This window comes from Prionailurus bengalensis, chromosome D2 (assembly GCF_016509475.1).
Source record: "Prionailurus bengalensis isolate Pbe53 chromosome D2, Fcat_Pben_1.1_paternal_pri, whole genome shotgun sequence".
Taxonomy (NCBI): Eukaryota; Metazoa; Chordata; class Mammalia; order Carnivora; family Felidae; genus Prionailurus; species Prionailurus bengalensis.
The window spans coordinates 37,713,050-37,737,061 of NC_057351.1; the positions used below are offsets into that span (position 1 = coordinate 37,713,050).

At 44.6% G+C, this 24,012-nt stretch overlaps 1 protein-coding gene across 2 annotated transcripts in view; it reads right to left on the minus strand.

Moving 5' to 3' along the window:
* POLR3A (RNA polymerase III subunit A) overlaps positions 1-22,943 on the minus strand; it is a 51,571-nt gene extending 28,628 nt beyond the window's left edge. Inside the window, exons 1-12 of one of the 2 annotated variants that reach the window (XM_043596680.1) lie at positions 22,752-22,943; positions 20,058-20,193; positions 19,692-19,829; positions 18,354-18,525; positions 17,952-18,106; positions 10,267-10,506; positions 9,996-10,158; positions 9,681-9,817; positions 8,257-8,360; positions 7,248-7,389; positions 3,933-4,073; positions 85-154 (exon numbers count right to left, since the gene is read on the minus strand). In XM_043596680.1, coding sequence (XP_043452615.1) covers positions 85-154; positions 3,933-4,073; positions 7,248-7,389; positions 8,257-8,360; positions 9,681-9,817; positions 9,996-10,158; positions 10,267-10,506; positions 17,952-18,106; positions 18,354-18,525; positions 19,692-19,829; positions 20,058-20,193; positions 22,752-22,795 — 1,642 coding nt within the window. In that variant the 5' untranslated portion in view covers positions 22,796-22,943. Of the gene's footprint in view, positions 1-84; positions 155-3,932; positions 4,074-7,247; positions 7,390-8,256; positions 8,361-9,680; positions 9,818-9,995; positions 10,159-10,266; positions 10,507-17,951; positions 18,107-18,353; positions 18,526-19,691; positions 20,194-22,751 lie in introns of both variants that reach the window. The other variant, XM_043596679.1, reaches the window with a different exon arrangement.
* Between the last annotated feature and the right edge of the window lie 1,069 nt (positions 22,944-24,012).

The following is a 24,012-nucleotide window of genomic DNA, read 5'->3' on the forward strand; positions in this document are numbered from 1 at the left end:
CGCTTCTCAAGTTGTTACATGAATCACTGTGAATGAGAATCCTAGTGTTCCACAGTTTCCTTTCAAGTGAATTCATAAACACACCTGTTAGAAAGTCCTGAATAGCAGCAATCAGTGGTTCTCCATTCCTTGGTGTTACAAGATTTGCTTTCGTCTAAAGGAAAAACAAACACAACATGTTAGCCATTCTCGGACACTCTTTGGATTGCGTGATGCAGTCCAAAGAACCGCACCACAAAGGCTCTGAATTGTCACACATAAATAAAGAAGAGCAGGTGAGCAGAAAAGTGGGGCTGAGAAATGGCAGCCAAGGCTCTCAATCCCAGCTGTCACCAGCTCCTTGCTCCTTCATCTGTTAAGAGGAGTCAAAACATACCTGCAACACTGACGTCAGACGTTCCTGCCAACACTAAATACTGAGTGAAGCTTTGGATCCCTATAAGAACTCTGTATGTGTAAGACTTCCTAGTTATTAATAAATTCACTTCTCCAAAGAAAATTCACTTCTATGAATGATAAATAGCACTGTTCTCTTTGAGGTCAATCAATTTCATACCTCTCCACAACGAGGGCAGAACTGTTGAACTCTTAATGAAGACAGTGAGTACTAATGATAATTAATGACACGATTTAATGAAAATTTAATGAATGCCTACACTGAGCAAAAAGGGGTGCTAGCTGTCCAGTACATAATTAACAAATTAAAAAAGATTCTGTGCATCACAGTGCATATGCTCAAGTTTTGTTGTTGTTGTTGGGAAATAAGCGACATGTAAATTTGCTCAAATCATGATGTGGAGATGCTTATGTTATTTGTGGGTTGTCCAGGCAACCTCACCTGGAGTAAAAGGCCCTCCAAGGCAGAGACCTGTTCCTGCTTTATTGTGAACATTCACAGAACAAAGATCCTCCAATGAGGGCTGGAAGGCAATCATTCATGATTGTTTTTAAGAATCTCTCTGGGATGGGAAATGGAGTGGTCTGGGGCTGAGCACGTGAAGCTAGGATTTGCATATTTTGTAAAAGTCTCCCCAGTAATTTGGGACCACATTCAGGCTAGAGCCCTGCCTATTGAGACAGAACTGCTGAGTTGATACAGTTAGATGATAATTTTCTTACATGTAATTGAGGGGATTTGTCCTGATGGTAACAAAGATCTTCCATCCTGGCCTTAGAGCCTGTGTTTTATTGTCATTTTTAACCAATGATATATGCTGTTATAACAAAATGGATCCTCAGTACCGAACTCAAGGCTGAAGTCCAAGTAGTTGGCTACAGGCCATTATCTCTAGCAACTAGCTTACATAGCTGATATCACTAGCAACATTCTAATTATTGCTTTTTTGTTACAAAAATAGTATGTTTTTTACAGAAAGTCTAAAAATGTAGATAAGCGAAAAAAACCAAAACGACAACAAAAAAACCCCACCCAGAATCCCAAAAAAACATCTCTGCATGGAACTGCCAAACCAAAAGAACTGCAGTTAAAACATTTTGGTACATAACCTTCCCAATTTCTGGCTATAAGCTTTTTTACAAACACGGAAACATCTATTTACCAAATGAAATAAGATCATGTCTTACACACAGACTGCTTTTTAAATAAAAAATAAATCATAAGTAGCTTTATGCTGACAACAATACTACATCATCATTTTTAAGGGCCATGCAGGATTTTGTGGTACGAATGTGATGTGATTTAACCTAACCAACTTTTTTATTGGCGGACATTGCCTGCTTCTAATGTTTTATCATTACAAGTGATTTTGCAACTGGTTATTTCCTCTGGAGAGCTTACTAGAATAAGAGTACAAGGTCAGAAAAAATGACTGCACTGGTCAACGCACCATCTGACTGTGGGAGTGTGGATCTCATTCATGGCCATTCGCCCTCCTCATCTTCTCTCTTGCTATCTTCCAATACAGAGCACAGCACTCCTCACAACTGCTACAAATACAAGGCTTAGGAGGAAACAGGCTAGCCTCTTGTTACCTCATGTATGATCACACCACAGCGTCTTTGTACCTATTGGTCCTCTGCTTGGATTGATCTTTTGCTGACAACCACACTGCTCGTCAACTTTTTAGAACTTGCCTTGAGTGTTATCGTTCTAGTGGCCCTCTCAGACCATCCTCCATGAAACAGGACTCCTCTCATTTTCTTTCCTCCTTGTTGTGATTTATTCTTTTCTTCTCAGCACTTGCTACCACACGACCTATTTTATATTGGTTTATTCTCCACCTCTCCCCATTCGAATAAGGATAAAAGCAAGAATTTTGACTTTTTTCTTCTGTGTTGCCCTGCTAGGAGAGTACTTGGTGGCACACAGTAGGTACTCATTAAGCATCAACCAAATCATTTAAAAAGGCTGAGGGGTCTGAAGAAATAACTCGGAAGAAAGACTCCAAATGCACAAAGATGGCCCTTAAGGGATTTGTCCTCATAGCAAAGAGGGAAAACACCCTAAATTTTCAGGAGAAGGTAGGTGAATCATGGTGTGCTAAGCTTGTGAAATACTGTGAAGCCATTATCATCAATAATTATGAAAACTTTACAACAAAGGTGGGCATTTATAACATGTTAAGTAGATAAAAGCAAAACCAAGGCTACTAAAAACCATGACTGCCACCATCTAAGTTCGTGGATAAGCAACAAACAGATAAAAATAGGGGTGCCTGGGTGGCTCAGTCGGTTGAGCATCCAAATCTTGATCTTGGCTCAGGTCACGATCTCACGGTTGTGAAATCGGGCCCCATGTCAGGCTCCACACTGAGGGTGGAGTGTGCTTGGGATTCTCTCTCTCCCTCTCTGTCTGCCACTCCTCCATTCTTTCTCTCTCAAATAAATAAACAACAAAAAAGAGATGGAGATAAAGAAAAAAGAGATGTGATGTGCAAAAACCTCACCTTAAATAACTCCATTACACTACAATGTTTGAATAAGTAAGAAACTGATGTTCTAAAAAAACTGAAATTACCCGCATGAATTTCTTAGTATTAAGTGTGTGTACAAAAGAAGTAACATATCAGATACTTTACTAGAAAAGATGTCGACTTTAGGCATGAAAAACCGAGGCACAGGCCATGAACGCAGCCACTCGTTCCTGTCCCCACCAAATCCTCATGTACTTTTAATAGATCTGCTTACAGAACTTAACAGCCTTGACTTTAGAATCGATACTAACATCCTACCCCAAAAGAGATGAAAAACACTCTATCAGAAATGGTAAGAAGTGTTTTGTGGGTAGCAACACTAACAACCACAGCCAAATCTACTCATAACAAGAAAACCAGAATACTGGGAAAAAGGAAAACCTAGCTTCTAAAAACTCAACAGTTCGGGGCCCTGTTAAATTTAGGAGCGATGAGCCTCGCGCAGCACTGTGCTACAGCTGGGTTCGCGAGCCGGTAGCCCATGTAGCACAGCAACGAGAGCCCAGCCGCACGCTCCTGGGGAGCAGGTGTCTGTGTGAGTCATCGCTGAACTTCTCTGCCATCTAAGGGGCTCCCCTTAACTGCTGGAAAATGAAATGGTGGTATGGGTCATCATACAATGATTCTGTTTAGGGTGACCTTTAGACGACAAACAAGTATGTAACATACTATGGGAAAGTCTTCAATAAAGTGTATGGGTACTCAAAAGAATTTTCAGCTACCAGAAAACCTACTTATGCAGAACATCTGCTGTGCCCTTGACACCCAACAGTCAAGATACTGCTACGCCCACATCTATCTTTTCCCAGCTGGTTTTCATGTATGTCCTGTACCTTAGAAACGCATATTATAGGCCAGAAGAATACCCACTCCTCTCAGCTCCCCACCTGTCACTGACACTCCCTTACACCCTACAGGGTGTTTTCACACAGGACACACGCTCCCCTCCCCCTCCTTTCAAGCTGTTACACAGAAGCGGGGCTGCCCTACCCTACATACCCCCATGAGAACAAGAGCCTCTGCTTTAGCTTCTTCTGTTTGAGGAAGATGAAGGTTCATCTCATCACCATCAAAATCCGCATTGTAGGGTGTACAGACACACTCGTTAAATCTGAAGGTCCGGTGCGGCTTGACCTTGGCCTGTGGAATACAAAAAAAACAAAATAGGAGAGGGGGTTAGTCGTTTATCCAAAAGCTTCATGGTTTCAAAATATCAATAAATGGCTTCCTCTAAAACTGGACACTTTAGATTAAGGAAATAAAATCTTTGTATGTTTTGTTAAGAGATACATGTCACTTGTGGAGGTATTCTTTATGAGATCAAAACAATGCAATGAGTTTGTTTTAATTCGAGGCAAGCACGAAGGTTAAGAGCCATGTGAAGGGGCTCCCACTGGCCAGTGATGTCACAGCTGGCTATGAAAAAGATTTATGGCAGAAGTTGAATAAAACACATGGACTAAATAAAAACCCAGGGTTTATTATTATTATTATTTTTTAATTTAAATTCAAGTTAGTTAACATATAGCGTAATAATGATTTCAGGAATAGAATTTAGTGATTCATCACTTAAATAGAACATCCAGTGTTCATCCCAACAAGTGCCCTCCTTAATGCCCATCACCCATTTAGCCCATCCCCCTTCTCAACACCCCGCCAGCAACCCTCAGTATGTTTTCTGTATTCAAGAGTCCCTTATGGAAAAACCCATGGGTTAATGACACCGAAAAAAGAGAAAGCAAAAACAGACAAATAAATCCAACCCGACCTCGTTGGAAGAAACTGAGCACCAACTTTTTCCTTCCCAGACTGACAATAAAGGAACAAGAATCAGGCATTTATGCTGCCTTTCCTTCAGGCGCTCTATTTTTGGATAAACAAATAACCGTAGTTAACAAGAACAGGCTCTTCATTATAAAAATGATAGGTATGGGGGCGCCTGGGTGGCTCAGTTGGTTAAGCGGCCGACTTCAGCTCAGGTCATGATCTCGCGGTCCGTGAGTTCGAGCCCCGCGTCGGGCTCTGTGCTGACAGCTCAGAGCCTGGAGCCTGTTTCAGATTCTGTGTCTCCCTCTCTCTGACCCTCCCCCATTCATGCTCTGTCTCTCTCTGTCTCAAAAATAAATAAATGTTAAAAAAAAAAAAAAAAATGATAGGTATGGAGGGGTGCCTGAGTGGCTCGGTGGGTTAAGCACCTGACTTTGGTTCAGGTCATGATCTCATGGTTGGTGAGCTTGAGCCCCATGTCTGGCTCTGTGCTGACAGCTCAAAGCCTGGAGCCTGCTTCAGATTCTGTCTCCCTCTCTCTCTGCTCCTCCCCTGCTCACTCTTTCTCTATCAAAAATGATAAATAAAAGCTTTAAAAAAATTTTTTTTAATTTTTTAATTAAAAAAAATTTTTTTAATGTTTATTTTTGAGAGGAAGAAACAGAGCATGAGTGGGAGAGGGGCGGAGAGAGAGAGGGAGACACAGAACTGGAAGCAGGCTCCAGGCTCTGAGCTTTCAGTACAGAGCCTGACGCGGGGCTTGAACTCACGAGCGGTGAGATCATGACTTGAGCCAAAGTCAGGTACTTAACCGACTGAGCCACCCAGGGACACTCCCCCCCAAATTTTTTAAATAAAATGATAGGTATGGAATATGAAAGGCATGATAAATGAGAAATTCTTCATTTTGCAGCCCCAATGAAATAATACGGGCAATAATTGGCCATGGATGAAGTCTTTAGATAAAAGGTTGGTAAGGAAACTTTGAAGGGAGGCATCAGGCTGAAGTATCTGATGCTCTAACCTTCTCAACATAAGAAGAGTGGGGCAGCCAGACAGCACGCCCCTCCTGAAATAAGGTAAGAAGCAGCCAGTGCCACCTAGGAGTCATTCTTGCCAGAAGCTGAGCCTGAATCTGATCGCGCCTCGAGTACTGCCCAGTTCAGAGGGATAAAAGGAACAATAAACTCTTAGTGCCGTATGCTTACACACACACACACACACACACACACACACACACACACACACACACAACATGAGACATTGTTTAGGACAAGTGACCTGTTTTTTTCCAACAACGACACTGAAATTACAAGAACAGGGGGAGGGGAGATTGTTGTAGAGAGACGGAGGACCTGTATCAACCAAATGTAACATGTAGACTTTACATCCTGATTTGGACAAAGTAGCTGCGAAAAGACAGTTGAGACCCTTGGGGAAATGTGCACATGGGCTGTGTGCTAGACAAGAGCAGGGAGTGAGTGTTCATTCCGTGTGGTGTGACAATGGCGCTGTGGTTGTGTGTGTCTTGCACAAGTAAACTGTTTAACTGACTGAGCCACCCAGGTGCCCCCATCACATGCGTGAACTGATCACACACGGAGAAAAGACCTGGCACCTGGGTCATCAAAGAAAGAAGGGAGAGACAAAGCAAGTGTGGCAGAATCTTGGAAAATTATTCAATATAGAGAATGGGAACATATGAGTTCATCATGGTATTCTTTCTACTTTTGTATATATTTGAAATTTTTCAAGCAAAAAAACCTTTACTTTGAAAATGTCCCAAAGTCAAGCAAAAGTTTCTGGAAAGGGAGGGATTTTGTTCACCTTCCCAGATCCCCATGATCGTAATCCCATAGTCATAAAGTGCTTCTTCGGTATTTCCACGCTTAAGTAAAATGACTGATGCAGCATGTTCGTAAACTGAAAGACCGAATCTAGAAAAACACTAACTGAAGAGGCTGTTTAAATGCTGTTGCAAATGCTCGTGGATTTAACGGCTTTGGAGATAGGAGAATTTATGAATATTTAACGAATTAAAGTTGCACCTCATTTCCATTTTAAATCTCCAGAAAAAGGAACTGCTGTTGTTGCAAAACGAAATCACTGAAAAAAATATGCTCCAAGGTCTTCATTGGAGGGCCACTGTGACGAAAAATCTCCTAAGCATTTTAGTTCCGTAGTTAATAAGCCACGTTAAACCCCAAGTCAACTTTCAGCTCTATCTGTTTTACATAAGTCTGCATACACATATATATGTATATATTTTCATTTGCAAGTGAAATCATGCCAGTTACTTTCATGCCAATTTTCAATTAGTTCCTTTCTGTTTTACTGTTGAGTGCGGATTTTATAAATATTAAAAACGTTGAAGGGAAGCTTAAAATGTAAAAGTTTCACTCAAACTAAAAAGTGAAGGAAGAGAAAAATCAAAAGTGACAAAAAATTTCAGATTACCGGCAATCTTAATTTTAGGAGTCTGGAATTTAGCATGCGCACACAGCAGACTCCCACCAACAGAAAATAAAGACAGAATCTCACACTCACCAGATGCGCCATAATGCTCAATTTGTGCAGGGAGGGCTGCCGATTGAACAGCACCACATCTCCATCTATGAGGTGCCTCTCCACGATGTCCCCGTACTTGAGCTCCTGAGCCATCTTTTCCCTATTTCCGTACTTCAAAAACCTACACATGTGATAAGAAACGTGATCTGTGAGAACAAAGCTCCCTCACCAAGGTGCTCCCTCTTCATGTCAGGATTCAGTCTCTAAAATGATGGATATTTCATTGGATCAAAGCTGCCTCCACAAGCCATTAAACTATGACACAGATAGGTCCTCATTTTGTAAATGTTAAATATGAGAAAATTATGTCTTAGAATTACAAAAGTGCAGTCATAAGTCAGCTTCTCCCACAGCACCCTGTTGATATGTTTTGTCTCATGTTTGTCTCAAGAGATAAAAAGGCACCAGAGATCAGTGAAGGGTCAGAGCTGGCCAAACCAGTGCCCCCTAGGCTGTGAGTAGAGTCAAGTAACCCCAGAGAGCCCACACGATGTAGAAAATGATTGGCTTGCACACCCCCACGTGTTCTGTCTTCCTAGATCCAACGTTAAACGCAAGGGAACAAATAGACATTTTGTGTATATGCAACGAGTAAGCACAGCAAATGACATACCTAGGCTCACTACAATTTAAACAGTATTTTCCACAGGTAAAATGTCACAAATGCTGGATTTTGGACGACATTCTTTGGCTGAATATGGCGACCTCTGTCATGAGAAGGTCGTTACACACAGCTAGATTGAGACAGCTTGGGGCGCCTGGGTGGCTCAATCAGTTAGGCATCAGACTTTGGCTCAGGTCATGATCTCACAGTTTGTGGGTCTGAGCCCCACGTCAGGCTCTGTGCTGACAGCTCAGAGCCTGGAGCCTGCTTTGGATTCTGTGTCTACCCCCCAGTCTCTGCCCCTCCCATGCACATGTTCTGCTCTCAATAATAAATAAATGTTAAAAAAAAATTAAAAAGAAAAATAGATTGAGACAGCATTACCTTTTCATCTGTGTGTGTCTCTGCTGAATGAAATTGGCTCCTGGGTGAACTTCAGGGCCATTTCGAACCAGTTTCCTCAAAAAGTTGATGTTTGCTTTGTTCACCTGCACAACCACGATAGAGGACACAAGGAGAGGCTGTTAGCTTTCCGTAAGCTAGCACACTATACTGTACTGTGTCTCAATCTTTACTTTCCTTGAGTGATTCCAGAAGAAAGAGAAGAAACTTGTTTATCTCCTGCTGCCTAGAGTCTTGGGTTTAACGACAACAGCTGATTGGCACACAGGCACCCGGGTTCCAGTCCGAACTCACCACTGGAAGGGTGAAATGGCCAAGTCCTTTCTGGCCTTTGGTTTCCCCATTAGTAAAATGAGTGGGCTGGACTCAGCTGAAAGGACCTTCCAGAACATTCTATGAGCAGTTGGCAACTTTACTAGCAGTGATTTACCATGGGCTCCCGAGGTTTAAAAGCTGTGGCACCAGCACTGTTAGACCCTGGTCTGCAACATCATGTCCCATGACCTCTTGGACAACAGTCTCGTGAAATACTGTCAGAAGGAAACTCTGGATCATTAGTAAATCAACTAAGGATACTTTACACAAGCTTTACCGGAAGCTTCCATGATCTGGGCTAATTATGAATCTCAAAAGCAAACCCGAAGCCAATACCTTCCTGCTATCAGGCCTTGCATTTTCTATACCTCAGTTACTGTAAAGGCCATTTTACACTCATGATGAGTGTGAGTTAAGTGTAAAGTGGGGCAGCCTTTCTGGCTATGCCTCAATAGTCTTAAAACACCCCAGATATTGGACTCGATGGTTGTTAAGGCCTTAAAAATAATAATCTATCCCAAGAAAATTAACTGGGTGTGGTGTTTATCATTTAGTGGCCTTATTTTATTTTATTGCTTTTTAAAATTTTCATTTATTTTTGAGAAAGAGGGAGAGACACAGTGTGAGCAAAGGAGGGGCAGAGAGGGTGGGAGACACAGAATCTGAAGCAGGCTCTAGGATCCGAGCTGTCGGCACAGAGCCTGATGCGGGACTTGGCCCCACGAACTGCAAGATCGTGACCCGAGCTGAGGTCAGATGCTCAACCAATTGAGCCACCCAGGAGCCCCTATCATTAGTTATTTTAAAAGAAGAGGTAAGAACCAACACAGGAAGAGGGCAAAGACCATACTCCTTGGAGAAGTAAGTTGCAGAAGAGATGTCTGACATAAATGTGAATATATACATACACACAAAGGCAGACATATCTGTGTTTGTGTATGTTGCAGACACTACATGCGGTGGTATATGCGTCAGACTGGAAGATAACACGCACACCTCGGGATTTTCCAACTGCCTACTGTTTGGAATCTCAAAATAATAATGTAAAAGACTGGAGTCAAAACAGAATCAAGCGGCTGAATGGTACTTACCTTCTCAGGAAAAGTAAGAATTTTGGCCACGTGAACTGGCACGGCTACCTCATCAATCCTGAGGTTGGGGTCAGGTGAGATGACTGTTCTGCCAGAAAAATCCACTCTCTTTCCTGAAAGGTTGCCTCTAAATCGACCTAAATCAATAAAAATAGGTTATAGGTCTCTGCAGCACAAATGTATGCTGTTTGGGGATATAGTATGACCACAAACAAGAAAATTCTGTAATTTCCAACTAGATACACTAGACACACTCCAAAAAAAGGGTAACATAAGGCAGAAGACTGTCTCCTGCACATTTTGTTGGAAACGTACCCTGTTTTCCCTTTAGGCGCTGGACAAAACCTCTGGTCCATTTCTTGGGCGCCATGTTGAGGGGGATGCCCGAGAGCTCACTGTTAATGTAGAGGGCGCACTGCAGCTGCAGGAAATCCCAGTCTTCCATGATCATCTGGGTCTTAGCTCCTGATATGCGATGCTAAAAATGAGCAGAAATAAAGAAAAAAAAATGATCCTGGGTCAATCTTTCTCGGTAAGAAGCGTTTGCATAGATACACTCCTAAACCTGGGGCTTAGAAATACTGACCTTTTTGATGACATCATTTAGGAAAATGATTTCTGTCAGTTTCATCGTCAGATCATCTTCATTGGTGCCAGACTTCAAATCACTCACGACGGAGGGTCTGATACACAAAGGGGGCACTAAAAGTCGCGTGAGAATCAAATCAGAGGGCTTTCCAGCTTCTGGGTTCATTAGAAGTAGAGGGACATCTTCAGCTGGGATTCGTTTAAATAAATTCAGAACTACTAAGGGATTCAGGTTTTCCTATGGAGAGCAGGAAAGGAAGAATGGAGACACACGTTAACTTCCCACAGCTTGGGCACGGGTTTACTTCTCTGTGCACTCTACCCAACCCACCACGGAACTCAGAGTAAGTACAAACATGGGCAGAGATTTCTGTTGGTAACACGCTACACTGGCAGAACCCTAAACATGTGTATACCTTTCCTTCCAATTATTTAATGCCAGTAATTCCACTTCTCATAATTATTCCACAGGGTCTGACTTTAGAAGTCAACACAGAGATTTGGCTATAGGGATGTTCAGTAAAGCCGTTAATAGCGAAGAATTGAGACTGTCTGATAGGTTGCTAGCTAGACAAAGTCATGGTATATCCACATGTGAGCAAGCATGAAGCCATTAAAAAACCACATTACAGAAATGTAGCCACTGTTATGGAAGGTGTTCATAAGACATTGGTAAATGAAAGAAGTGTGTGTATAATATGATCTCATTTTGGGGGAAAATGTACATCTGTACAGAAAAGAGGAAATGTACATTTAGCGAGGTGTTAACAGTACTGTCTGCAGGTGAATGGAATTATAATCGCTTCTTCGTTTACATTTCAATTTTCTACAGTGAACTTATATTGCCTTTGTATTAACTTCATTTAATAGAAGTGCTATGCTACAACAACTCACTCGTAATACAAGAACTATACAAATGATCAGAGATACCCAAAGACGAAAGTTAAGAACAGTCAGCTCGTGTCTTGTTGCTGCTTATTACATTTTCTTGGGATGAGAGACTGTGTGACCAAGAACACGTTACAACCAGAACTTGCTATGCGTAACTTAATGAAATAGGGAGCAAAACCAAGAAGAAATGTTTGAACAGCCACTGCCCTTAAAACACTGTCGCAAGAGGAAGTTTCCATGGTCCTACCCTGGAAGAGATGGCAGTAGAGTTGGGGAGAAGGAATCCTGCCTGACGTTTTGCAGTCTGGTCCCTGCCCACAGAATTCACCTCCCTCAGCTTCCCTGTCCCCCAGCAACAAGCACCTCATGGCCACCTGAAGCAGTTGAAGGAAATCTAAAACTAAGAGCTCAAGGAACACGATGAAGGCTGAATGTCACCTGTAGTACCAGAGTCGTGCCAGACAAGGACATCACGGACATCCACGATGCAGGGGGGCAAGACTGGCAAGAGTCACGTAACAACAATCTCCCAAGGGACACACAGAAGTGGGCCTGACTTATCGTTATGTGACAGGAAACAGAAGTTGGGGACCACTAGAGAGACAGAAGGGCTGTTTGGTCTGAGGCGGAATATCCCAACAGCTAGGGCTCCCTGGTGGAGCGTGGGCTGCCTTGGGTGGTGGTGAAGAGAGCACCGCGTGCTCTCAGCGTGCCGCTCAGTCTGCCGGAGATGCTGTGGAAGGCATTTATACCTGGTGGGGAGGCAAGACTGATGCCATCTATGGACAAACTCTTATCTGCAGGTCCACCAACCCCTGGATTTACATTAAAACTGGGACTGGATGGGGCACCTGGGGTGGTTCAGTTGGTTGAGCGTCCAACTCGACTCTTGATTTCAGCTCAGGTCACGATCCCGGGATTGCGGGATTGAGCCCACGGCAGGCTCCATGCCAAGTACAGAGGCTACTTAAGATCCTCTCTCTCCTTCTGGAGGGTACTCTCCCCCCCCACACCAAAAAAAAAAAAAAAAAAAAAGACTCTCTTTCCCCCTCTTCCCGGCTTGCATGCTCTAAAAAATGAAAACAAATGGAAAACAAAACAAAAAACGGGGAGTGGATATACACTAGTCTTCTGGAGATAGAGTCCAGAGTTTTTGTTCAATTCCTAAAGAGGTCTGTGAGCCAGGAAAGGTCCAGAACCACTGCTCTATGGTCTCCATCAACTCAAGAATGCTATGCTACCCATAAAGGCATATGGGGTTCCATGTTCCTGGAAATTAAATGGGTAGGTAAACATGTCAGGATGTGGATCTTCCTGAGATCAATGAACTTCAGGGCAATACGTTCGCCTGTCTGCACAATGCCCCTCTCCACAAAAGGTAAAAGTAAGTCACTGATGCTTTGTTCACTTCAGGTTACTAAGCGGTTCTGAGGAAGGGCCATTCGGAATCAGGCAAATGGTGAATTCCTGTTTTGCCCCCTCCCTTCTTCCACAGCTGGTATAAGAACCAGGATGAGGGGCCCTGGGTGGCTCAGTCTGTTAAGCGTCTGGCTCTTGATTTCAGCTCAGGTCACGACCTCATGGTTGGGTTCATAAAATCGACCTCATGTTGGGCTCTGCACTGATAGCATGGAGCCTGCGTGGGATTCTCTCCCCCCTTCTCTCTGTGCTCCTTCCCTAGCGTGCACACATTCTTTTGAGATAAATAAACTTAAAAAAAAAAAAAAAAAAAAAAGGCAGGATGAGCTGATGGTCTCTGATGAGTCTGGAGGCCCCCACACTGTCCAAGCACTGTGAGTGGCATCAAACAGGGTCTCAGAAAAACAGATCTTGTTATAGACCACACTTAAAAGAGAAACCAGCAGAAATGTAAGATGGAACACAGGTGCTATGGAGGCACAGACAATGGACATGTGGTTGAGGAAAGAGTGAGGTCAAAGGGTCCGGAGAACAGAGGTGTGCCGGGCTGCAGGGAAGAAGCCAAGGGAAGGGAGAGTTTGGTAAAGAGGGGAAGGGAGCAGGCTGAGTAAAGCCAAAAGGACATGGAGTCTGAGCCTACATGTGGAGGGGGAGGAAACCTCATCTATCCTCACCACGTCTGTCATTATTTTTTTAAAAATAGTTTCATTATCGTAAATTGAATCATATAGATGCACTAGACAAAATTGCTTTTATTTATTTTCGAAGTTGATTTATTTGAAGTAATTTCTATACCCAAAGTGGGGCTCGAACTCATGACCCTGAGATTAAGAGTCACACGTCCTTCTCATTGAGCCAGCTGGGCACCCCTGTCGTTGTTCTCATACTGTCAGTAGCAGCGCTAACTACTGCAACTGGGTAATACGGTCTAAGCACTTGCTCTGCACCAGGCACTCTGTTAAGCACTTGATCTGGAATTCAACTCTTAATCCTCACAATAGCCTTAAAGCAGATACTCTTGTAATCCCTGTTTAGAGTTACAAAACTCAAGTCCAGGTTGGGTCACGTGTCTAAGGTCACAGAACAAACAAGCAGCAGAACTGGGCTCTAATCTTGGGTCCGACTCCAAGGCCAAAGCTCTTCACCACTACCCTAAACCACCTCTGGGGCATCAATCTGGATAGAGTGGGGTGAGATACACGGGGGTGGCGGCAGTGGGGGAATGCCCAGGGAGCCAAGCTCGATGCTCTAGACTCTGAAATGGGAGGGGTTACCTCCAGGGCTGAGTCATTTAGGAAGGAGACTTTCCCAAACAAGATGCCTCCCAGGCCGTATGGGAGAATCGTGCTACTCCCTACTATGGAGAGTGTGTGGAGCAGAGACAGTGGTCACCCGTCCCGGACAGAAAGCTGGCAGGGGGCAGTGGTGGGCTGTCAAGGATGCTGATCCAGGAGCGGCAGAGTGTGTGCAGGGGCACCCTGCAAGTCAGGCCGCCCCCAGGAAAGCCCAGGCACCCTTCACGCCCATGACCAAGGCTGCTCACCAGGCTTCTGAAAGCCTTCTGCACAGCCACCAGCCTGGACAGTGCCTCTCTCTTTTGGGCTGTACAAGGGCCAAGACCATCTTCCTCAGCCTGCCCGCACTTCCTCTGTAGCAGCTTCACCCTTACTGCCTTTGAAGACATTTCTGCCTGAATCAATTGCTGACACCCTCTCTCCCCATTTCCAGAACACTCCCCTTTCCCAGATGTCTGCATGCACACTTGCAGCCCCTGACCATTCTTACTGCGTGCAGTGACTCTGGCCTCTGGCTCCTTTAACACCACCAGGTTCACGGTCTGTTTTCTTTGTACCCGCTCTGTTCCCCAGTCAAGGCATAATTCACACATACTAAATTCCACAAATCCTAAAGAGACTGACACGTTTCTACGCATATATACCAGACACACACTAGTGTTCCGATCAAGATACAGAGTATTTCCATCTCTCCATAAAAGGACCTCGGTATTTTTAAAAAAATTTTTATTTTTGACAGTGCGAGCAAGCACGAGCAGGGGAGTGGCAGGGGGGAGAGAGAAGCCTGAGCACGCTCTGCATTGACAGCAGAGAGCCCCATGGGGGGCTCAAACTCATGAACCATGACCTAAGCCAAAGTCGGACGCTTAACCAACTGAGCCACCTAAGCGCCCCAGGACCCTGATACCTCTTTTCAGTCAGTACCAAGCTCTCACCCCAGGGGTAACTACTCTCCTGATGTCAATCACCACAGATCAGTCTGGCCTATTGCTGGACTTGATCTACGTGGAATCATACACTACGTACTCTCTTATATATGCTTCTTGTTCTCTGCAGGATTCTGACCTTTGGCCAGGTTGTGTGTCACGAGTTCACTTCTTTCATTACGGCATAGTATTCCATCGTGTGGATCTATGACAATTTGCTAGGGGCACCTGGGTGGCTTAGTCAGTTAAGCGCCAATCTTCGGCTCAGGTCATGACCTCATGGTTTGTGGGTTCGAGCCCCGCGTCAGGCTCTGCGTTGACAGCTCAAAACCTGGAGCCCGCTTCAGAGTCTGTGTCTCCCTCCCTCTCTCTGCCCCTTCTTGGCTCATGCTCTGTCTCTCTCTCAAAAATAAATAAACATTAAAAAAATTTTTTTTATGACAATTTGCTATGCTCCCGCTGACAGGCATTTGGGCTATTTCCAATTCTGGCTTTTATTAATAAACTTGCAATGAACATTCTCATACAAATATTTCTGCAGACATATGCACTCGTTTTTCTCAGGTATGTACTGGATTAAAATTGCTCAATTGTTGGGAATGCAAGCTGGTGCAGCCACTCTGGAAAACAGTATGGAGGTTCCTCAAAAAACTAAAAATAGAACTACCCTACGACCCAGCAATTGCACTACTAGGTATCTATCCAAGGGATACAGGTGTGCTGTTTCGAAGGGACACATGCACCCCCATGTTTATAGCAGCACTATCAACAATAGCCAAAGTACGGAAGGAGCCCAAATGTCCATCGATGGATAAATGGATAAAGATGTGGTATATATTACACAATGGAGTATAACTTGGCAGTTGAAAAGAATGAAATCTTGCCATTTGCAACCACGTGGATGGAACTGGAGAGTATTAAGTTAAGCAAAATTAGTCAGAGAAATACCTATAATATCACATGACTTCACTCATATGAGAACTTTAAGAGACAAAACAGATAAACATAAGGGAAGGGAAACACAAATAATATAAAAACAGGAAGGGGAACAAAGCATAAGAGACTCATATATATGGGGAACAGAGGGTTACTGGGGGGATTTGGGAGGGGGGATGGGCTAAATGGGGAAGGGGCATTAAGGAATCTACTCCTGAAGTCATTGTTGCACTATGCGCTAATTTGGATGTAAATTAAAAAAAAAAACAAACAGCTGAATTGTATGGTTAGTGTAGGCGTAACTTTGTAAGAAATTGTTAAATGGCCGTTCAAAGTAGCGGTAACCTTCCACACTGTCAATGTGAGTGCTAGTCACTTCACGTCCTTGCAAGCAGGCAGTTTTCAGTTTTTTTACATTTCCATTTTTCTGTGTGGGTATAGTTGTAATTAGTGATTCCCTGATGATTAATAACATTGAACAATGTTCCTTTGTTTATTGGCATCGGAATGGATGCTTTGGGACATGCCAATTCAAGTTTTGCTCCCACTGCTTAAAATCAGGTTGTATTTTGGGGCACCTGGGTGGCTCAGTCAGTTAAGAGTCTGACCTTTGATTTCAGCTCAGGTCATGATCTCACGGTTTGTGAGTTCAAACCCCACACTGGGCTCTGCATTGAAGTGCAGAGCCTGCCTGGGATTCTATCTCTTTTCCTCTCTTTCTCTGCCTTTTACCTTCTCTCTCTCTCAAAATAAATATAAATTTTAAAAAATCAGGTTATTTTTCTTACTGATTTTTCAGGACCGTTTCCTGGATACGAGAGTCCTTTGTCAGATGTATGAATTGTGACCGCTTTCTCCTAAGCCGTGACCTGCCCTTTCTCTCTGGTAATGGGGTCTTGTGAAGAGCAGTCAGGCTGTCCTGCAATTCTGTCATTTATTCACCATGAACCATTCACCACCTCAAAGCCTCTGATGGGGCCACGCTCCTCGGAGCAGGACGCACTCTACACCAAGCTCTCACTTGTGTCTTTTCTCTAGCACTCCAGCTGCCGTGGCTTGAGTCCTCTCTGTCACTTTGGGCAGGGCTGTCTCAAGCGCTGCTGAGGATTAAATCAGAGGCAATCCATGTGAAGAGCAAGGAACAGGTCCTGTCCCTCTGAGCAGTCCCTGAAGGCAAGTGCTTTCATTAGCACTCTCTGGTCTTTCAGAGCCTCAGCCTCAGAATCAGCTGAGGCATTGCCGCCTGGATGTGCTGAGCTCACTACCCTCGATTCTGTAAACCCTACTCCTGTTTGAAGACCAGAACAAACCACACCTTTCCTCAGTATTTCCCAGCCCAGCCCAAAGCAACACGTTCCTCCTCCTTTCCCACCGTACTGTACTTCCGGTCTCTGCCACTCAAGTGATGGTTAGCGCCCTGGCCCAGGATGTCAGTTATCTTTTCAGACTACTTGCTCGTGACACATCTAAACGGTGGGGTCAGTGACAACAGACCCACTGTCTTACAGTTCCTGACACTCCCCATATGACTGACAGAATTTGGTACTCAGTAGCCACTCAACTGATTTGTTAGTTTTGTATACTACCAATTCTGGATGGTACTGTGTGAATTCAGTACTAATCGAAATCAAAGTGAGGCAGAACAGGCTACTTCATAAAGTTCTACTAGTTAAGCCTGTACCAAGAAAAGTAACGGGAGTTACCTACAATTTCTTAGATCTCACCCATGTGAGACACAGGCTCTCTCAGTTTATGCTCTGTATAGCTGTGATGCCACAATCTCTTATGATACAACTGAGACATACTGTCTGCACAATTCAAAGTGTGTTAGTTAGCTGAGCGTCCGACTTCAGCTCAGGTCATGATCTCACAATTTGTGGGTTTGAGCCCCGTGTCAGGCTCTGTGCCAACAGCTCGGAGCCTGGAGCCTGCTTCGGATTCTGTATCTCCCTCTCTCTCTGCCCCTCTCCTGCTCATGCGGTCTCTGTCTCTCAAAAATAAATAAATGCAAAAAAGAAAAAAAAAAAGCGTGTTAGTTACATCATCAGTCTACATTAAACACTGAACACACTGTAAGATAAACACTTTCCATGGAAGTATTCCTAGAGATCTACCTTAATGGAGCTTCTCATTTCGGAAGACATGTCTATCGGTGGGGGGGGTAAGAATGGGTGCGTGTGATGCAGGGGGAGGCAGGCATGTGATTTCAGGCTCACCTGCGCCCTTCCCAGCAGTGGTTCTACTTCTTTGTTATGCTCGATGGCTGTTTCAAAAGACTGAAGGAAATTTGATACAATAGGATCCACCACTTTTTTGTTGGTCTTGTATTTCTCATGAATTATCTTCAGTAATCCACATTTCTTTACAGTACCTGTAAGAGAGAATTTATTTACCAAGGTTGGGAAAATGAGATACTTGCTCAGGCTGGCCTGAGGCTGCAGTCTGGCTAATGAAATCACTGAAAATGCATTTGGCTAACAGGGCATCAGTTGCTAGGCTCTAATGTCTAGTTTGCAAGAAAAAAACCTGACCTCCCAACACTCCATAAAACTAATAAGCTAAATGGACCAGAGTGAGTGGAAATGACTATCACCAAACCTTTTATGTGTTCTCCTCACCATTAAAAGCACCACAGTAATGGCAGATGTTTTTCTTCCGGCACTTATCAGAGATTTTCTTCTTCAGGCCACGTTTCTGGAGGTAGGTCAGGCCGGGTCTCTTCAGATAATCCAGAAACTGCTTCTTCTCCTCCTGGGACAGCATGATGTGGCAGCAGGTTTTACAGATCATCTTTTAAAAATTAAAACCGATGAAAGGATGAGAGATGAAAAAGTCTTTTCTTGAAGGAAAAAAAAAAAAAAAAATTACCCCTACCTCTTGCCCAGGAGACTTTAAGCGATGTGCCCGGAGATATGCACAGAGAGGGGGCTGATGTTTACCAGAATGCTACCTATAGTCAGAGCTGCCTGGTAGAATTTTTGCTGATTTTTAAATTTTGTGCTGTTCTGTACTGCTTGATTCATGATTACTATTATTTTTTAAGTTTACTTATGGGGCGCCTGGGTGGCTCAGTTGGTTAAGAGTCTGACTTCAGCTCAAGTCATGGTTTCATGGTTCGTGGGATGAAGCCCCACGTCGGGCTCTGTGATGACAGCTCAGAGCCTAGAGCCTGCTACGGGTTCTGTGTCTTCCTCCTTCTCTCTGCCCCTCCCCCACTCATACTGTGTGTCTCTCATACTCATACTCTCTCAAAAATAAGTAAAACAAGGGGCGCCTGGGTGGCGTAGTCGGTTAAGCGTCCGACTTCAGCCAGGTCACGATCTCGCGGTCCGGGAGTTTGAGCCCCGCGTCAGGCTCTGGGCTGATGGCTCGGAGCCTGGAGCCTGTTTCCGATTCTGTGTCTCCCTCTCTCTCTGCCCCTCCCCCGCCCCCGTTCATGCTCTGTCTCTCTCTGTCCCAAAAATAAATTAAAAAACAAAAACAAAAAAAGTTGGAAAAAAAAAAATAAGTAAAACGCTAAAAAAAAATTTTTTTTTTTAAAAAGTTTAGTTTGAGAGAGAGACAGAGAAAGCAAGCAGGGGAGGGGCAGAGAGAGGGAGGTGGAGCGAGATTTCCAAGCAGGCTCTGTGCCATTAGCACGGAGCCTGATGTAGGGTTTGAATCCACGAACTGTCAGACCATGACTTGAGCAGAGATCAAGAATTGGACCCTTAACTGACTGAGCCACCCAGGCGCCCATGATTACTTTTTACAACACGTACTTACCTCCTACTCAAGAAAAATCAAGAGTAAAGAATCCTTATGCGTCTTCTTGTAAGACGCAGTATTACGTTATGTAATGTAAAAATCCTCCCCAGATGTCCCTCTGACCACTCACGGCTCCTAAGCTCACTCCCAGTGTCCCTGAGCAGTAGTTCCTAAGTTTACACCCTAAAAACGGACACCTCTGCGCCTACCTGTAAGATGCCTATAACTGCTCTGAAGTAGCCCACGTGGAAGCATGGCAACTCCAAGTCAATGTACCCGTAGTGTCCCAGACAGTCAGCCAGGTTCTTCCCACAGGTCTCGCAAGGACGGTCCTTCTCACTTGTACCCTTTGGAAAAAAGCACACGCAATCACTAATGGAGACCACTGCACAGGAAAGAGGGACCAGGTGACTCTGAGTCAAAATCGCTTGGGAAAGTGCAGTGTATTCAAATCCTCCAGACTGAGGTCTGGAGACCCTGAGATGTGCAGGGGGAACAAGGGAGATGGAGAGAAGTTCTTGCTTCTTCCAATCTGGCAAGTCAAAACGCACAGAAGCGGGAAGTTGGGACCTTACCATCCTATGGTCAAGCACACCATACAGCAAGGGGGCGTGGTTGTTGTCCTGGCTATACAGGTTCTTACTCACAACCTGGATGTGCGCCTGCTGGCGCATCTCTTCAGGTGACTTCATTCCAAAACAGATGTGGCTTCTGGAATAAAAAGAGACGGGAGTTGGGGTGCCTGCCTGGCTCAGTCAGTAGGGCACCAAGACTCTTGATCTTGGGATCGCAAGTGGAAATCCAATGTAGTGCACAGAGCTTAATAACGAGAGAGGGGAGAAATTACATCAAAACTGCTTACCAAAAGCAGCTATTGCACAGTGAGCCACCACAACCAACCTTATCCTTCCAACTGTCTGTAGGCTCGCTGTGCTATTATTAAATATATTCAAATCTCTCTCATTTTTCTTTGGTAAGCATCCCTTCGTCCTACGAAATAATTTCCATTCTTACTATCAAGTGAATGATTGCTTGCTGCTAAATTCTAGGAGAATGTTCTTATTTTCCTGCTCTGCAGTGCTGGATGTTAACTCTCTCTCCCCCTTATCTTGAAATATTTTCTTCTCACGGCCTTGGTGACACCACATACTCTTTGAATGCCTTGGCCCCATGCCACCTGTTCCTTCTTAAGTCTCTTTTGTAGTTGTTTTTCCTACTATCATCCCTTAAGTATGATCTCTCCTCACCTAGGGATGCAACACAACTCCTTTTTATTCTACACGTCCCTCTTGAGTGACTGTGTCACTGGAGTACCTGTTAATGTCTGTCTAATCTCCTATAGACCAGCTACTACTACTCGGCTGGAGACGGTAATAGACACCTCTTCTGCATAGCCGTACAGGCACCTCAAACTCGACACATCTAAAACAGAACCCAGAACTTTCTTTCCCAAATCTTTTCCTTCAACCATCTGACCAACAAACCGGGGATTTACGATGTGCCAAGCTGAAGATCCATATTAGAGGACACAGACAAGGACCCTGCCAACATGGGACTCACGGTTCAGGGTGGGCAAGAGAGACAAGCAAATACAGACACAAAAGTGAATAGATGCAGAGATTGAAAATGATATGAAGTGGTAGACAGAGTCTAAGAAAACTATGTTATGGGGTCAGAAAACCTCTGTAAAGTTGACATTTAAGCTGAATTTTAAGTAAGAGGGAGACAGCCGTAAAACCAGACAGAGGTCCGGCATTTTTAGTAGAGAACAACTAGGGCAAAGATCCCAGAGCCAGCACAAGCGTGGCATTCGAGAACCAAATGAACCAAGCCAGTATGATGGAGCACAGAAAACTAATGGTACAGGATGAAATCAGTGAGGTGTACAGGGCTCAGGTCAGGTTGGGCTTGGCAACTCTGGTAGAGAATTTAAATGTCAGTGCAAAAGAAAGCTGTTAGAAGGTTTTAAATGGAAGTCTCAGATACCTAATTTGCATCTTAACAGAGTCTGCCAGCCTGCTTTGTGAGAACAGATTACATCTGAATATGGATGGGGTTTGGGGTGGGCATGAGGGGCCAGGGAAATACAGATTCTTCCAAGTAAGATACTTGTTCCCCTTGAATGGCAACCATCCACACAGCTGCCCAAGCAAGAAATTCTGTGTTTCAATCTCATTTCTCCCTTCCCTCATCCCTAACAATCCTGTCAATTTTATATCCTAAACTCCTCTAAAATCCACGTCTCTCCAATGACTCTACCACCCTCATGCAGACCATCCTTACCCCTGCCTGGACCCCCTGCAGCGGCCTCCAAGGTCTCTCTCTTACTCTGTTCCCCAAGAATCAAGAGATCTTCCAGAAGAAGCACTCTTATCAAGACACTTCCCTGCTTAACACGCTTCAAAGGTTCCTTACTGCCTGCCAGATGACTCTGGAACACAGCTTCAGATCTCCCATGTCCTTCTCATCACTCCTTTCTCCCTCCAGTGCGCTCCTTATCTGGTCAGCGTTTTTCTGCTTTCTCATAACATACTCTCTGAACCCCTATACCTACGCTTGTACTTGCCAAGGTTCACTTGTCTACCTTCCTCGACTAGACTAGGCAGTAAGGTCTTATTCACGCCCCATCCCTAAAGCCTATGGCTGGGTCTAGCACACCATACCTTCCTCAGTGAGCATCTGCTGCAACAGCAACTGGTTCATTTTCCCACTGGAAGCATTAAGGAGAGGTCGTGGCCTGATAACTAAGCTCTGAAGGAGTAGACCCAGAAGCGCAGCCTTATTTTTGAGACTGCCACCCACAGCCCAGTGGTACAGCTTTCTAGCTGGTAACTCCAAGCTTTTGGTCAGCAAATGTTGCCTCCGTGTTAGGTGCTTTGCAGTAATACCAGAATTAGACACACTCCCCGGCCCAGATTGCTCCCCCACGCTGCAGTGGCAGAAGATTCGCTGAAACAAAGGGGCCATCGTTTGACCTCGAGCGGACTCGTGCTTAGGCCCAAGGCTCACGTCCCATCCCACCTACTCCTCCCAAAGCCCAGGGGCCACCCCCGGCCTGCAGTCCCCCGAGTGCTGGAATGCCCTCTGCCTGACCGATTTCTTTGACCTACCTTGATTACTTCTAAGCTTTGCCCACCATCTTCCGCTGATTCCTGGCCCTCCCCTTCCAACTGACCCTCATCTCCGACTCTTTGAGACCCAGGACCCCTGACCTCGCGCCCCTTTGGCCCTCATTTCTCCGTCCTTTGGCCATTCTTGCTCCTCCTTACATTTTCTTGGCCACATCTGTCTCTCGGAACTGCTCCTTCACCATGGTGACGGCTGCCGGGGCACCCTCCTCGAGACCGGGGGAGCTAGATTAGAGAAACGTAGCTCCCTGCACCTCCCGGCCGTGCTTCTTGCCTCGTTACTAATACACCAGTGGCATCCTCTCGGCCACCGTAGAGCGCCCCACGTGGTCGCTTCCTCTTCCGCTACTCGCCGGCGCGGCTGTCAGTCAAGAGAGGCTTCGGACACGCCGCTTTTCGCCTTCTCCCTGCACTGCCATCTTGCGGCGCCTCTTTGAAACTGCACCAGGGCCTGTGCTGTATTTTCCAAAAGCCCATTTCCGGTCCATTTCTCCAGGTCTTCTGACACCTGCAGAGATACTGCAACGCTTTGCCTCAGGACTTTCAGGCAGTCAGGGAGACAAAAACTGCATAAAGAGGAAAATCGTCGTCATCGTCACCAACAACATCTTAATTAAGATCCTCTAATTTTTTAAGTTAAGGTGGAGGCTTAAAATGAACCTGCCCAGGGTACAGAGGTACCAACTGGACGACCACGGAAGGAAATAAACAGGTCAGAAAACACGGCCATGCGTGCACCTTCAGTTTACAAAGTTACTTTGAAAAAGAAATGAATTAAACATGTTATTGATTACAAAAACAGAAGCTGTAAATCTGTGAAAAGTTAGCCATGATGAGCTAGGGATACAAGATGAGGGGACACTGCAAAGTGAAAATCATTAATGTGTACAGGAGATAAATTGCTTACCCAGTCTGTGACAACCTGTGGGAGGTGATCCTAGTGTGATATCTAAGCACATGAGACTACCAAGGAAACCATACTACCATAGGATTCAGTGCTACAGAGCCAAAAATGTCTTTACTATTTGTGGGGAACTGTAAACCGAATCCAATGAAGTGGTTTAACACCTTTGAATTGTAAGAAGGTACGTTAGACTCCATGGATTCTTACTAGCAAAACACAAATGCAACAGACGAAAAGCAAAGCAAATCAGATTTTACTTTACTTATTGTGGACAATACTATACTAACAAGACCATACTAACAAGATTTGATGAGTGATTTTGTCATAGAGAGGTTAAGAGCAAACGTTCTGGAACCACAGTGCCTCCGTGGGTACTACCACCTAAAAGTTGTGTAACTTTGGGAACGCTATTTAGCCTCATTATGTCTTAGTTTCCCCATTTTATAAAAGGGGTCAGCAATAGGTACCCTACTTCTTAGTTGGTCAAATGGCAAAATG